Source organism: Typopeltis vanoorti, chromosome 7 (assembly GCF_054136105.1).
Source record: "Typopeltis vanoorti isolate ZY-2024b chromosome 7, IOZ_Tvanoo_1.0, whole genome shotgun sequence".
NCBI classification, from domain to species: domain Eukaryota; kingdom Metazoa; phylum Arthropoda; class Arachnida; order Uropygi; family Thelyphonidae; genus Typopeltis; species Typopeltis vanoorti.
In genome coordinates, this window is record NC_143555.1 from 154,612,329 (window position 1) to 154,628,694 (window position 16,366).

The 16,366-nt window shown below is 36.1% G+C and overlaps 1 protein-coding gene across 3 annotated transcripts in view; it reads left to right on the plus strand.

Moving 5' to 3' along the window:
• Positions 1 to 16,366, plus strand: part of LOC150105228 (serine/threonine-protein kinase/endoribonuclease IRE1-like) — a 543,187-nt gene that overhangs the window by 171,604 nt on the left and 355,217 nt on the right. For all 3 annotated transcript variants that reach the window (XM_090396205.1, XM_090396206.1, XM_090396207.1), the window contains one exon: positions 2,258 to 2,444. In XM_090396205.1, coding sequence (XP_090252331.1) covers positions 2,258 to 2,444 — 187 coding nt within the window. The remainder of the gene's footprint in view (positions 1 to 2,257; positions 2,445 to 16,366) is intronic.

Here is a 16,366-nt window from a genome sequence, read left to right on the forward strand (position 1 = left end):
GGACACAGCAACAAAATTGTGAAGACAACACAAAGGCTTCTGGGAATGATGCGGAGGACACTGACGTGTAGAAGTAGGGAGATTCTTGTTCCATTGTATAAGGCTTTGATTAGGCCACACATGGACTGTTTTGCCCAGATTTGGTCACCGGGTTTTCAGAAGGATGAAAAGATGTTGGAAAGGGTCCAAAGGCAACTGACTAAGATAGTTTCTGACCTCTGGAATGTCGAGTATGTTTGAGAAGATGTAATTTGCAGAGTCTGGTTGACAGGAGGAAGAGTGGAAATATGATAGAGACCTACAAGTTATTAAGGGGTTGTTATAGGATCAATTGTGGAGAAGTTCTACAGAGAATAGTGGGAGAACCAGAGGTCATCCCTGGAAACTGTATAAAGAGGGTGTGAGTAGGGGAGTGAGAAGCAGGTGTTTTTCATGCAGAATAATAATAATAATAATAATAATATTATTATTATTATTATTATTATTATAAGGTGCAAAAAATCTTTCCAGCATTTTGAATCTATTCTCTCCTGGTCCATATTGTCGGAAAAAAGAGCAGGCCCAGATTCCTTCACAACGGTCTCCCACAGGGCTCTGTGTTATCTCCTTTACTCTTTAACATCTATGTGTATGACTTACCACATATCAGCTCAAGCAAGTATATGTACACTGATAACCTAGTGATCCTACATCAATCTACCTCCTTTGCCAACCTGGAATCAATCTTGAACATAGACCTGAACATTCTGGAAGAGTACATCAAGCAGTGATACTTGAAGCCAAATCCAACAAAAACCGTGTCCATAGTATTTCACCTCAAGAATGCAGAGGCAAATCAAGACCTCAACCTTTCTTTCTGTGGAAAAATGGTAGAACATGAGCCTGGACAGAACCTAACCTATAAAAGGCACAAAATTGAAACGAGAAACAATATCATTTCAAGGCTTGCTGGAACAACCTGGGTTTGTGGCGCAGAATCATTTTTATCAAGGTCATCTGCACTAGCCCTTGCATTCTCTGCAGCAGAATATTGTGCCCCTGTCTGGGAAAGAAGTGCAGATACTAACATTGTAGACACCCAGCTAAACTCTACCATGCACACAGTGGGTCAGTGAGAAGCACCCTTGTCTCCTGGCTGCCTGTTCTATCTAACATTCTCCACCAAACATACAGAAAAGACAAGCCTCGATTAAAGAATTTAATAAAGCAATGAGCAACCCACTCCTGTCCTTGCACCAGTCTCTCATAAATCCACCTAGTCTTCGCCTAAAATCTAGAAAGCCTTTTTGGTCCATGGACGAACTCTCTTCAGCTGCTTTGCCATCAACGCCTGACATGCGGAGAGAATACTGGTCCAACAATCTCTCAACAAACGGCTTCATGGTAGAAGATCCCTGTGCTCTGCAGCCTGGTTTTGCTCTTCCTATGAAGATTTGGTCATGAATAAACAAGATCAGAACTAACCAGGGCAGATGTGGCTACCTACTACATAAATGGAGGCTGTTAGACCACCCTTATTGTGATTGTTCTCCCGTGGCTCAGACAATTATTCATATTGTGAACGACTGCCCAAGGCACCAATTTCATGGTGATGGCCTACAGGACATCCACAAGGTGATGGATAAGGCTTTGGATTGGCGTTCCAATCCAAGGTTCTGTATTCTTTTGCCATAAGAATAAATAAATAAATTGCTTAAACTGTTCTAATGTGTGTGTGTGTGGGGGGGGATAAACTCTTTCTATAATCATAAAAGTGCCATATATTCACAACTGTAATCACATTATAAATACCAAAATAAAACTTCAACAGAATACCAATATTTGAGAAAAATCATCAGATAATAAAATAACATCATTGTGACTGAAAAATCAAATATCATTATTGATACTGACATCTTCAGACATTTAAACATTTAATGTATGCAGTCTTCTTATATCATGTGAAGCACTGTTCTGTAAACTTACAGAAATTTTCAAACATTAAATTTGTACTGATAAAAGAATAAATAACTATTGTCCTAAAAACATTTTCAACCAGGCATCACACAGAACACTTCTCAAATACAAGTGAGATTATCTTCACCAGAAATTGAATGGCAGAGATTTCATATTTAAATAGGGGGAAATATTTGGAGATGTTACTTTTGTTTCTCATGTATTGTGGTTATTTTATGCCCCCCCCCCCCCAACAGGCAAAAGTAAAGAAATAAGCTAAATTTATTTTTAAACCTGATTTTTAAAAATTCTCTAATTTTAGGTGATGTTCTCTGGGATCGTGACTATGGCTCTCCAGCTGTTGCTGTTTACTTATTAGAAAAGGAAGGACTAAAGCAGTTGCCCATCACCAGCATTGCTCTTGAAACTTTGGATCATCTTACTGATAAAATTTCTTCTCCTAATTGGAAACTTGAACTTTTAGAACCAACAGCAGAAACACGCCTGTTGTAAGTATTTCCATGGTATGAATGTAGAAAGCATTCACACACACACACAAAGAAAGGAGAAGCTTTACAATTCAAATTTCTTATATTGTATCTGTTGCATCTATCACTGATATCTGTTATATCTATTATTAACCAGTAACAGCACTCATGTAAAGCATGCTACATAAAAAAAAGGGGGGGATACCCTGATTAATCACTATGTGATTACAGTTTTCCTTGCTCCACCTTTCTGTCCTGCAACCAATTTTACCTCATTTAATTCATTAATAAACCTATCACATTACAGTCTCATATCAGAGGGAATATAATTAAGGATTAAATTTTACAATCCCTTCCCCATAGAAATATGGTAGGGGGATTATAAGAAACCTTAAAAAATTATCATTGAAACCCAATCAAAACTAGAAATTCACCTAATAAAGAAGTAATTTTTAAAAAAAATAATATTATTATTAACAGTTAAATCATTCTAAAACACTGATCTCCCTTATCACCTACTAAAAGCTATTAAATCCTTAAGAAATAACTGAAACATAATGATAAACACAACAGATAAAAGTGATGCAACAGTGATTATTAATAACTCCAGTTACCAGAACAATTAAACTATCATAAAAGCAAAAAAAAAAAAGAAGGGAAATAGATATATAACCTATTTCACTTTTTTTTTTTTTTTGTCTCATGTAAGAATATTGAAAGATATTTCAGTCATCAATCAGACAGGCATAGGAAGTGATCACAGAATAGTTAGAGGACAAATAACAGTAGAAGAAGAAGAAAATTACATGATAAAATAGAATAAAACAAAATATGTAACGATAAGTAATGATACATTAGTATCCAAAAAAAAAATTATACCAAGAAGAAATTGCAAAAAAATCATACAATCAAAGAAATAACATGAATGAAAACAAAAATCTTCAGATGGATAATATGCAGAAAAATCTTAATCTAATTATCATAAAAAGAATACATTCATTGGAGAAGGAAAAAGAAATACAGTAGAACTTGCAGAAATAAATAAAAACAATCCTAAAAAAATATTAAAGAAGATAAAAAAAAGTAGATAAAATGACACAAGAAACAATAGATAACAACAAAAATATGAAAGTATTGCGAAACAATCTCACACTAGGAAAATAACGTTAAGAGAAGATGGAATTACAATAGAAATGTTGAAAGCAGCAGGAGAAATATTAACTGAAGACCTGTAAAATCTGATAATTGGAAACTTGAACTTTTAGAACAAACAGCAGAAACATGCCTGTTGTAAGCATTCACACACACAATAAAAGCCTAAATCAGAGATATATATACCAAAACAGCTACAACAACGCTATCATGATGTTCTTGTTCAAAAAGGTAATAACAAAAAGAAACTAGAACTATAAGCTTGTGATCACAAAGTATATAAACTATTTATAAAAATAACAAACAGAATCACAAGATTATTGGATATTAGCCTAATGAACAAGGTGGATTCAGAAAGGGGTGTAGCAAAATCCACAGACATTGAATTAGCAAAGAGAAAACTGCAAAGAATACAATTTACCATTGTACCTAGGTTTTATAGATTATAAAAGTCTTCAACTCAGTTGAAAAACAAGCAATCCTAATAGCAATGAATAAACATGGAGTAAGCTTTAAAAAAAAAATGGAAGAAATTATATATGGCTAATAAATGTATGAAAAAGCAACTGCTAGAGTCCTTATAAATGAACACAGCAGCCTATTCCAAATAAATAAAAGAGTACACCAAAGAGATACCGTTTCCCCCTAATTATTTAATGCAGTATTAGAATATGCCCTGAGTGAATAGATTAGAGTGACAAAGGGATTAATATTAATGGTGAAAAAACTAAATCATTTATGACGATATCGTAGTAATAGCAAATAACAAAAGAGAACTAGAAGAAATGATGAATGAATTAAATACAGTATTGAATAAAGTAGGATTACATAAACTATAAAAAAATAAATAAAATAATGACAAATATTGAAGAAAACCAGATAACAGAAGAAACAAATAACAATAGATTGTAACAAAATAGAGCAAATACAAGAATATGTATACCTTCGTATAACCTTTACATTAGGAAAAAGAAGCATTTATGAAGAAATGAAAAGGAGACTTCGATAGCTTTTGGAAAACTGAAAAAATTCCTGTGCAGTAAAATAAAACCAATCTTTTGTATGGATAAGAGACATGGCCAATAACCAAACAAATAATGGACAGAATGAGGAAAACAGAGTGCAGAATGGAGAGAGCCATGCTAAACATCAAAGTTCAAGACAAAATAAGGAATGATGATATAAGAAATGAAACAAAAGAGTTGGATATAGAAAAGATTTTAAAATTAAAATGGGAATGGGCAGGACATATTGCATGGATGAATAGCAATAGATAGACAAAGAAAATGTCCATTGTGTGGTCTGCTGCCAGAACAGCAGCTGTAGTGTAAATAATGGACATGGTTTCCGTATTCTTCCAGACAGATATTAGCTGTTCGTCCTATTGTCCAAAGTATGTTAGTTTGCAAGATCAAGGTACTAGACATTAGGATGTTCTAAATGATGGAGAGAATCTTTGTGTAAATAAAGGGTAGCTAATTTTTGGTATGACTTGAAGAAGGTATGTATATTATCCATTTTAAGAAATCACGAATTTTTTTTCTTATGTGCTCTGGATGAAAAGGATGTCAGTGGATCTTTTGTGCTCTTGATTTTGGAGAATAGGCAGAGCGTTCTGTTGGTTTTGTGAAGGAGGAGATATGATTTGCTAAAAAGTGTCCCAGATGGGATTGATTTCAGTAGACATGCTGGTGTGGTCAGAGCATTTGGTTCTTTCTCTAAACATCAACATGAATGACTGACCAACTCGAAATCCATTCAAGTTCAATCCATCAGCCTTATATAAATCCTGCTGTCCTTCAAATTGAGTCCATATGATTCCTAATTGGAATTATATTTACAATATCTTGGATTATTTAAATAAAAGAGCCAATAGGCTTCGCTTCTGCGATGTAACATTATTTAAATTAAGGGGATATTAAATCCCACATTATTTCAAAGCTGAATAAGAAACTCAAAGATCGGAATCAAAGAGTTTCATGCCAAATATAGTAAACTATAAAAATTTCGGTGGATTGTAGCATAAGCTAACGCACATAGTTCAACACTAGGGCAACTCGTTGCAGAGGTGGGTAAAGTTCTGATCACTATTCTTAGTATTACCGATAATGTAAAACCCATCTCCTAGGAGATGTATGATGTTATACATTATGGTGGAAGGTCACTACCCAGACCGGTTTCGATCTTTATTGAGGTCTCATCAGTGAGTAGGTAGACCAGGTAATACTTAGGTTATAGCGAAAAGAACTTATATACTTTGCTATGCGAGTTGTCAAAAAAGGTGCACCCATAAATTACTTAAATAAAAGAGCCAATAGGCTTCTTGATGTAACATTATTTAAATTAAGGGGATATTAAATCCCACATTATTTCAAAGCCGAATAAGAAACTCAAAGATCGGAATCAAAGAGTTTCATGCCGAATATAGTAAACTGTAAAAATTTTGGCAGATTGTAGCGTAAGCTAACCTACCTTTGCAACGAGTTGCCCTAGTGTTGAACTATGTGCATTAGCTTATGCTACAATCCGCCAAAATTTTTATAGTTTACTATATTCGGCATGAAACTCTTTGATTCCGATCTTTGAGTTTCTTATTTGGCTTTGAAATAATGTGGGATTTAATATCCCCTTAATTTAAATAATCTTGGATTATATTTATTTCTGCAATATCATGCTTCAAAGGAAAAGCTTGCTGTCAAGGTACAGAAATACTTAAATGTTTTGCTAAGTTAATATACAGATTTCTTTTTTTTTTTGGGGGGGGGAGGGAATAGCATAAAAAATATGAAATTAACTGGTGACAAGTGTCTAGCTTTCATGTGTTTAAAGCCTGAAATGCAGGAGCATAAATATCAATATTAAAATAGCTACTCTGCCATAATTTTTCCAGTGAACCTCATCCTTAAGACCTTTACTGAACATAAGTTTAGTAAGGGGCTTCAGGATGAAGACTCCAAGCAGCTCCACATACACCATCCATCTCGTTGATGGTCTACCCCTTCCTCTTTTTCCAGGAACCTTACCTTCTATTATTGTTCTGAGAAGTCATCCTTTCGATGTGTCCAAAATATTTTAACGTTCTTCTGAAAATATCCTTGAGGAGCCTTAAAGTTCTACTGATCTTTTCTAACACCCATTCATTTGTACACCTTTCAGTATATGATATCCTCAACAGCCTTCTGTTACACCACATCTCAAAAGCAGCTATCCTTTTCTTATCTGACTTCTTTAGGATCCAAGTCTCCCATCCATAAGTTGCTGTTGGAAAAAACAACTGTATCCAAAATCCTCAACTTTGCTCCCTCGAAGATAGATCCATCCTTCAAGATTTTAGACAAGTCTTTGACTGTTGTTTTAGCCATGCCTAAGCTTCTTCTGAAGTCTTCTAAACAGCAATTCTTCACATTAATAATGGATCCTAGTACTCAAACTTGCTGACTTCTTCAATTCTTTCTCCATTAAGGTACACTTGTTTCTCGAGAGCTTCCCTGTCTACATTTCCTTTGAAAACCATAATCTTTATCTTGCTAGGATTGAGCTGAAGTACTCTGTTATTACTGATCTTGTTAACTTTATCAAGAATTTGTCCTAGTTCTTACTTGTCATTACAGAGGAGTATTGTATCATCAGCATACCTCAGATTACTGATCCATCTACCACCTATTCTAATTCCTGTCTTGAGCTCATCCAATGCTTAATGCATGATGTCCTCAGCATAGATAGACAAGTAAGGAGAAAGTAAACATTCTTGCCTAACTCCCTTTCCAACCTGAAGCCAATCAGTTAATCCAATACCTATTCTTACTGGTATTGGATTAACCAGTTCTTACCAATATCTGTTCTTACCCTGTACAAGTTAGCTATCAACCTGATAGTATGTTAAGGAAAACTCATTCTTTTTCATTACTTCCCACAGTTTCACATGCTGAACACAATCAAAATCATTAGAGTAATCTAAGAACCACATTACCAGAGGGAGTTTAAATTCTTTATATTTTTCTATGATATGTCCGAGGCAAAAGATCTGATCTCTGGTTTTGTTACCTTTTTTGAAACTTGCTTGTTTCTCGGGCATCTCTGCCTCAACTTTGGCCTCAATTCTATTTAGCATGATCTTCATTAAAATGTTGCTTGCATGAGTGATTAAACTAATAGTTCTATAGTTCTATATCTCCCTTCTTATGTAGTGATATGAAAACTGACTTCTTCCAGTCTCTAGGCCATGATCCTGTCTTCTATATTCTTGTAATCAATCTATGAAACACTCTCATCCCTCCATCCCATGTGGCCTTAACTAGCTCTTCTATGATTCCCTCTGCACCTGGGGCCTTATTGCTGTTAAGCTGCTTAACTGCCCTTTCAACTTAATGCCTAAGTGGAGGAGGTTCCAAATAAAAATTTTCCTGGTGAGAGGGCTCCTCCAAATTTTCTTTAAAATATATCCTCTCTGTTATACAGTTCCTCACAGTATTCTTTCCATCCTTTTTATTTCCAGTTCTTCTCTTAGTACTGCTTCATTCTTGTCTTTGATGACATTCAATTTTTGAATTTTTTCATTTTTCAATTCAATTTTTGGTCTTAGGTAGGAGGTAGATGAATGAGTAGTATTAATGAGCATGAGCTGCAAAAAGAAAATGTTGTGGAGGGCATGTAAGAAGAAAGGTGACTACCTAACTCGTGAAGGGCACAAGGACCAGGCAAGAAAGAAATGTAAGGAAAAATCATATTATGAGAAGAAATTAGATGAACAGGCAAACTGAAACCTGAAAGAGTTTTTGTTGTGTGGCTAGGAGGGAATGACTATTGAGGTATAACTTTAATGAGGGCAGATAGTAGATGGACAAAATTGTTGAGCTTGTAAATGCTCATTTTTCAAGTTTGTATGATAGTGAAGATATTATTGTGACAGGGACTGATTGTGAAAACAGAGGTTGAAGAAGTAGAGGTACTTAGTATATAAGGTATCTATAAACTGCACACTTAGAATGGTGTGCAGTTTATAGATATCATCATCAAATTCCTGACATGTACCCTCAAGGGGTATACAGGATATGATAGTACTACATGAAAAACCTACATCATTACTAACTTCCTATCTACAATTTTCCTCCAAATCAATCTGTTACCTGTCAAGACACCAACATATCAGATCTTAGATTTCTGTCTTCTGAGGCACTTTTTTTCATCCTTTCACCCCACTTTAAGAAAATTGGTTTGAACACTGTCTTGTATACAGTTAATTTAGTGTTTTGACTAATTTCTCTCTTATTCCATATAAATTTATTCAGTTGACTTCCTACCATACCAGCTTTGTTGATTCTGTTGTCTATTTTAATATTTAATTTACCATCTTCATTCGTAAAAATTGTGCCTAGGTAGCTGAAATGTTTTACTTGTTCTATAGGTTCTCCATTCACAATGCAGTTGGTATTTTCAATGCTTCTGCCTGTTTTCATTGTCTCTGTCTTGTTATCACTGAGCTTCATACCATATCTATTACAATAGTTATTCAATTTAGTCTAGTAAACTTGCAAACTTGTACTGGATTTATTTAGAAATATAACATCATCCACATAAATAAAGAGTTGAGATTAGCATCTCCGATTTTGATATCAGGTGTAATACCACTTTCCTTCGTAATGTGATCCATATAGATAATGAATAACAGAGGGGATAATGTAAATGCTTGTCTGACACCAGATTTAACATTAAACAATCTTCCTGTACTTCCTTCAATTCTGACTGCTGATTTACAACTCAGATGAAGACTAAATCTTGCTTGATATAATGTTCCATTGACACCATATAGCTGTAGCATTTTGAATAGCTTTTCTCTTGGCAGTCATATGCTGTTTTCAGATCTACTAAACTTAAATACATCATCATCATCATCAAATTCCTGCTATGTACCCTCAAGGGGTGTACAGGATATGACAGTACTACATAAAAAAATTACATCATTACTAACTTCCTATCTACAATTTTCCTCTAAATCAGTCTGTTACTTGTCAAGACTCCAACATTATCAGATCTTATATTTCTATCGTCTAAGGCACTTTGTACCGTATCAATCCACCTATATCTTGGTCTTCCTCTGGGTCGTTTTCCTGCCAACCTGGTAGAGAACACTTGTTTTGCTAATCTTTCCTCTCCCATTCTATTTAAGTGACCATACCACCTGAGATTAGCTCTGCTAATGCATTCCTGGATGCTGACAATGTCAAGTTCTTTCCTAATATCCTCATTTTTAATATGATATTGCCATTGATGCCATCTGTTCACGCCTCTAATCTTTCTCAGGACTCTCATATCTGCGGTCTCTAGTCTTTGGTCAAGTGTTTTACTTCTGACCCAGCTCTCAGATCCATAAGTTAAAACTGGTTTGAACACCGTCTTGTATACAGCTAATTTAGTGTTCCGACTAATTTCTCTCTTATTCCATATGAATTTATTCAATTGACTTCCCACCATACCAGCTTTGCTGATTCTGTTGTCTATTTCTATATTTAATTTACCATCTTCAGTAAAAATTGTGCCTAAGTAGCTGAAATGTTTTACTTGTTCCACAGGTTCTCCATTCACAACACAGTTGACATTTTCAATGATTCAGCCTATTTTCATTGTCTTTGTCTTTTTATTGCTGACCTTCATACCATATCTATTACAACAGCTATTCAATTTAGTCAGAGAATCTTGCAGACTTGTAGCGGATTTATTTAGAAGTATAACATCATCCGCATAAAGCAAAGAGCTGACATTAACATCTCCAATTTTGATATCAGGTTTAATACCACTTTCCTTCGTAATGTGATCCATATAGATAATGAATAACAGAGGGGATAATGTACATCCTTGTCTCACACCAGATTTAACATTAAACCATCTTCCTGTACTTCCTTCAATTCTAACTGCTGACTTACAACTCAAATAAAGACTAAGTATTGCTTGATATAATGCCACATTGACACCATATAACTGCTGCATATTGAATAGCTTCTCTCTTGGCACCTTGTCATATGCCTTTTCCAAATCAACAAAACTTAAATACAGATCTTTGTTATATTCCCATGCTTTCTCGACTATTTGGCGTAAAGTGAAGATCTGATCCTGACAGCCTCTATTTGGCCTGAATCCAGCTTGTTCTTCACCAAGCTTTTCTTCCACAATTCTTCTCAACCGTTTCTCAAGTATACTGGCATAGATCTTGCCAGGAACACTCAGTAGGGAAATACCTCTGTAATTCTCACATTCAGTTTTATTTCCCTTTTTATATATGGGTACTATGAGAGCTCTACTCCAATCATCGGGAATTCGTCCCTCTGTCCATGCTTTCTGAACTATGCAGTGCAGCCACTGTAAGACTTTTATACCACCATACTTCAGCATTTCTGGTCGAATATCATCTACTCCTGCTGCCTTTCTACATTTCAAGCCTTTGATGGCTTTTTCTACTTCAAGTATGGATATGTATTCCTGACTGCATGCCTGGTCAGTGTTTTTTATCACTGTGCTGTCATCACTGCTTGTTTCATTTAGCAGTTTTTCAAAGTAATTACTCCATACTTCAAGGATATCTTTTTCTCCTGTTTTCATGTCACCTTTATCATCTCTAACTCCTTTTACAGCACTCTTTCCTCCATTCCTAAGCTTCTTCAACAACCTCCAGAATATTTTGCCACCTTCTTGATATTTATTTTCTATATTCTTGCCAAAGTCCTCCCATGACTTTTGTTTAGCTAGTTTTACACACAGTTTAGCTTTCTTACATTTGTCTCTGTATTCTGTAAGAGTAAAAGCTGACTTATTTGCCAGGAACTTTTGATATGCTTTCTTCTTTTCCTTCACTGACTCTTTAACTTCCTGTGTCCACCAGGGAGTTCTGATTTTTTTATCCTTGCACACAACCTCACCACATGCCGCTCTGGCAGAATCAATCACTGATTTCTTCAGAGTTTGCCACTGAATCTTCAAGGTTTGATTTCTGTTCTCAAACTCTTTCATTTTTCCTTCAATAATCTTTGTGTATTTTAGTCTACAGTTCACATCTGAGAGCTGCTCAACTTTTATTCGCTTTAAAACTTTCTTGCATGTTATTCTTTTCAAATATGAAATTCAATTTTATCCTGCTCAAGACTAAATAGTGATCACTTCCAATTTCAAATCCTCTATACACTCTGGTGTCCTGCACCAGGGAGAAAACATCACTATCAACAATAACATAGTCAATGAAACTTTTCTTATTCCTAGCCTCTTCTCTCCATGTGAATTTGTGCACATTTTTATGTTGGAACATGGTGTTAGTAATAACCAGTCCATGTCCTGAGCAGAAATCCAACAGATATTTGCCATTATTATTAGCTTTGCTCTTTTCTCCAAATTTTCCCAAAATATTTTTGTATGTCTCACAATCATTTCCTACTCTGCTATTTAGATCCCCAACAAGGACCAACTTTTCGTTTTTCATTGTGTCTGTTGCTTTTTCTAAAGCCTCAAAAAATTCCTTCACTTCTACCTTAGTAGAACCTTCTGTGGGACCATAGGCATAAATAAGTCTCATTGTCCAGTTCCCCATTCTCATATTTGCCCACATTACTCTACTTGAGACTGACTGCCATTCAAGAAGATTAGCCTCGTATTTTGTGTTGAATACTATGGCTACTCCTTCTTTTCCTTGATTGTCATTGCCTGAATATAACATTTTGTATTTATTGCTCAGAAAGATCTCACCAGTTTTGGTCTTTTTTGTTTCAGTCACCCCTATTATGTCGATCTGGTACTTATCTAATTCCTCAGCTAGCTCCATTTCTTTGCCATTCAGGCTTCTTACGTTGATAGTACCGATCTTTAACTCTGGTGATGTAGAGCTGGGGTTTGTTTTCAGATTTGTTCCAGTAGCTGACTTTTCGCTGTTCGCCCTGGTTCCCTGGCGAAAACAACGGGGGCCTTGTTTAACCGGGCGACGCCCCAGCCGGCATGAAATTTTGTCATGTTGTACCATCATTTTTTATTTTGGTTTAACCAATAAGAATACAATTTGGTCAGCTAAATCCCAAATTGCCAGCCCATCCTCGTTCGTTCCGTATCAAAGTAGATACCCAACAGGGTGCACCACAAGAAGGTGAGGATTGGACATTAGGTCAGAAGCCCTGGTCGGTTCTCCGCATTCCTTTAAAGGCTATGTGGAGGTCTCCTCTCAGTTATACAGCTTTGACCCTTAAGTACCCCTTAAATACAGATTTTGTTATATTCCCATGATTTTTCAACTATTCATTGTAAAGTGAAAATCTGAGTCTGAGAGCCTCTATTTGGCCTGAATACAGCTTGTTCTTCACCAAGCTTCCCTTCTATAATCCTTTCAACTGTTTCTCAAGTATACTTGCATAAATCTTACCAGGAACACTCAGTAGGGAAATACCTCCGTAATTCTCATTCAGTTTTATTTTCCTTTTTGTATTTGTTCTAGTAGCAAGGCTTATACGTTGGTCATACATAACTGGTAATTAGTTTACGGAATTAACAACGCATATAAAGTATATTAATTAAAGGTAACTTTAATAAATAACTTCTATATTTCAGCAACGTCACGTTGCCATCTTCAGGAACATAAAGATATGTTATGTGCATGCAGGCACTAACAAAAGCAAATAAAGAAGAAAGCAAGAAACTAATATTGTTCCTAAAGTCCTAATGGTGGGCTAATTTGGTTGACTTGGCAGTTGGGCTGAAGTTCTCAAAATGTAAGTCTCCCAAATTTGGGGTAGTTTCGTGCACCCAAATTTGTTGAGGTTAGGAACGTGTTTTAGAGCTGCTGAAGATTCCTTGAATAATCTCTCGTATTTAAACTTGCTGCGGTGTATTATTTTTGTTTTCTTCCAACGAATTCTATGGTCGGTATCTAAGGCATGGTCTGCCAGCCCAGAGCAGCTGTACTGGTGGAACCGGATGTAGTCTTTGTGTTCTGAAATCCTGATATTTGTTGTTCTGCCTGTTTGGCCAAAGTAGGACAATTTGCAGCTGCAAGGGACCTGGTATACACCAGGTAGGTCTAGGGGAAGTGGTTGGTCTTTGGTAGAGCTGATAAGGGATGCCAACTTTTTATATGGTCTGTAACAGGAAGTAAGGTCATATTTTCTGAGGATATTGGTTATTTTCTCAGAGGTGCCCTGGATGTAGGGGATGGTGATAGATTTGATGTAATCTTTATTGTGGAGGGGGGGGGTTGTGGTTTACTGGTTTTAGTATTTTTTTTGGATTTTTTTGGGGTTATAGCCATTGGCTAAGAAAGTGTTGTGGATGTGGTTTAGTTCAGTAGTTAGGGCCTTGTCATCTGAGCAGATTAATTTTGCCCTGTTATATAGTGTTTTTTATAACCCCATATTGTTGTGAGTGGGGGTGGTGGGATTGCTGGTGAATGTATCTGCCAGTGTGGGTGGGTTTTCTGTAAACAGAGAAAACCAAAGATCCATCAAGCTGGCGGGTGATTAAAGTGTCTAGGAACCAACACCCCAAAGTCCAGTTCACCTTAGAAAAAGAGGAAAACAACACCCTCCCCTTCTTGATGGATCTTTGGTTTTTCTCTGTTTACAGAAAACCCACCCATACTGGCAGATACATTCACCAGCAATCCCCCCCCCCCTCACAATAATATGGGGTTATAAAAACACTATATAACAGGGCAAAATTAATTTGCTCAGATGACAAGGCCCTAACTACTGAACTAAACCACATCCACAACACTTTCTTAACCAATGGCTATAACCCCAAAAAAATCCAAAAAATACTCAAACCAGTAAACCACAACCCCCCCTCCCCCCATCCACAATAAAGATTACACCAAATCTGTCACCATCCCCTACATCCAGGGCACCTCTGAGAAAATAACCAATATCCTCAGAAAATATGACCTTACTTCCTGTTACAAACCATATAAAAAGTTGGCATCCCTTATCAGCTCTACCAAAGACCAACCACTTCCCCTAGACCTACCTGGTGTATACTAGGTCCCTTGCAGCTGCAAATTGTCCTACTTTGGCCAAACAGGCAGAACAACAAATATCAGGATTTCAGAACACAAAGACTACATCCGGTTCCACCAGTACAGCCGCTCTGGGCTGGTAGACAATGCCTTAGATACCGACCATAGAATTCGTTGGAAGAAAACAAAAATAATACACCGCAGCAAGTTTAAATATGAGAGATTATTCAAGGAATCTTCAGCAGCTCTAAAAAACGTTCCTAACCTCAACAAATTTGGGTGCATGAAACTACCCCAAATTTGGGAGACTTACATTTTGAGAACTTCAGCCCAACTGCCAAGTCAACCAAATTAGCCCACCAGAGGGCACCATTAGGACTTTAGGAACAATATTAGTTTCTTGCTTTCTTCCTCATTTGCTTTTGTTAGTGCCTGCATGCACATACCATATCTTTATGTTCCTGAAGATGGCAACGTGACGTTGCCGAAATATAGAAGTTATTTATTAAAGTTACTTTTAATTAATATACTTTATATGCGTTGTTAATTCCGTAAACTAATTACCACTTTTTGTATTTGGGTACTATAAGAGCGCTACTCCAATCATCTGGAATTTGTCCCTCTGTCCAGGCCTTCTGAACTATGCATTGAAGCCACTATAAGACTTTTATACCTTCATACTGGAGCATTTATTTTCAGATATCATTTATTCCTGCTGCCTTTCCACATTTCAGGCTTTTGATAGGTTTTTTCTACTTCATGGATATGTATTCCCGATTGAATGCTTGTTGAGTGTTTTTTTGCCACTGTGCTTTTTGATTCATTTAGCAGTTTTTCAGAGTGCAACTGAATATCAGCTACTCACCACATTTAAACCATAAAATTGGCAACTCTTATCCATTCACCTAAGGACAAATTCTCTCCTTTATCACATCCAGAAGCGTATGAAGTGACGCAGCTTAGTATGGACAGACAGGAAAAATTGCTGACATCCACCATGGAAAACATAAAAAAATCAATTTGGTACTATTGTTATGGCAAGTCGGAACTAGCTGACCATGCCTTGGATATCCCTTCACAGAGGATCAAATGGAAGAAACAAAAGTGCTACACAGGAGTCATTATGAGTCAGAGAGATTGGTTTCAGAATCAGCAGCTGCTTTAAAGCATTCCCCAAACCTCAAATGGTATGGCTGTATCAATTTACTAAAAATCTGGGAAACAGTCATTTCAAGATCAAATTAATACTTGTTTTCTCTATGTAAGTGCTATGCAAGATTAAATTGATCCATGCTATATTCATGTTTTCCTCATTGTCATCTACTCATCTTGCTCTTTCATCGTTTTCTCTATAAAAACTCATTTATTTCCAACCTGCTATTTTGTGCTGTGCCTGAAGGCTGAGATAGTAACATTTATGTACCCATTTGCCTGCATTAGATGCACAGATGCATGGTTCTGTTTTTCATCTGATACATTTTTAATTTACAGAAAAGATACTTGCCACATGCATAGCATTGAAACAGAATCCTGCTATAGAAACTTGCTACAGAGTCCTCTACTATGCTATAAAATGTAGTTATCAAATCTTAGTTAGCTGGGAAACAGGATTTTGGTTAACTCTGAAGTATGGTGGTTACCTAATGGAAACAAAGAGTGATTCTGCATACAAGCAGAATCACTCTTTGTTTCCATAAGAGTGTTTCAATAGACAAATAGCTCATTCAGAACATCTGTACATATCATATTAGCAACCCAAAGTCAGTCAGACTAACTGAAAGCTAAATATAATATACAGGGTGTTCGGGATAAATTT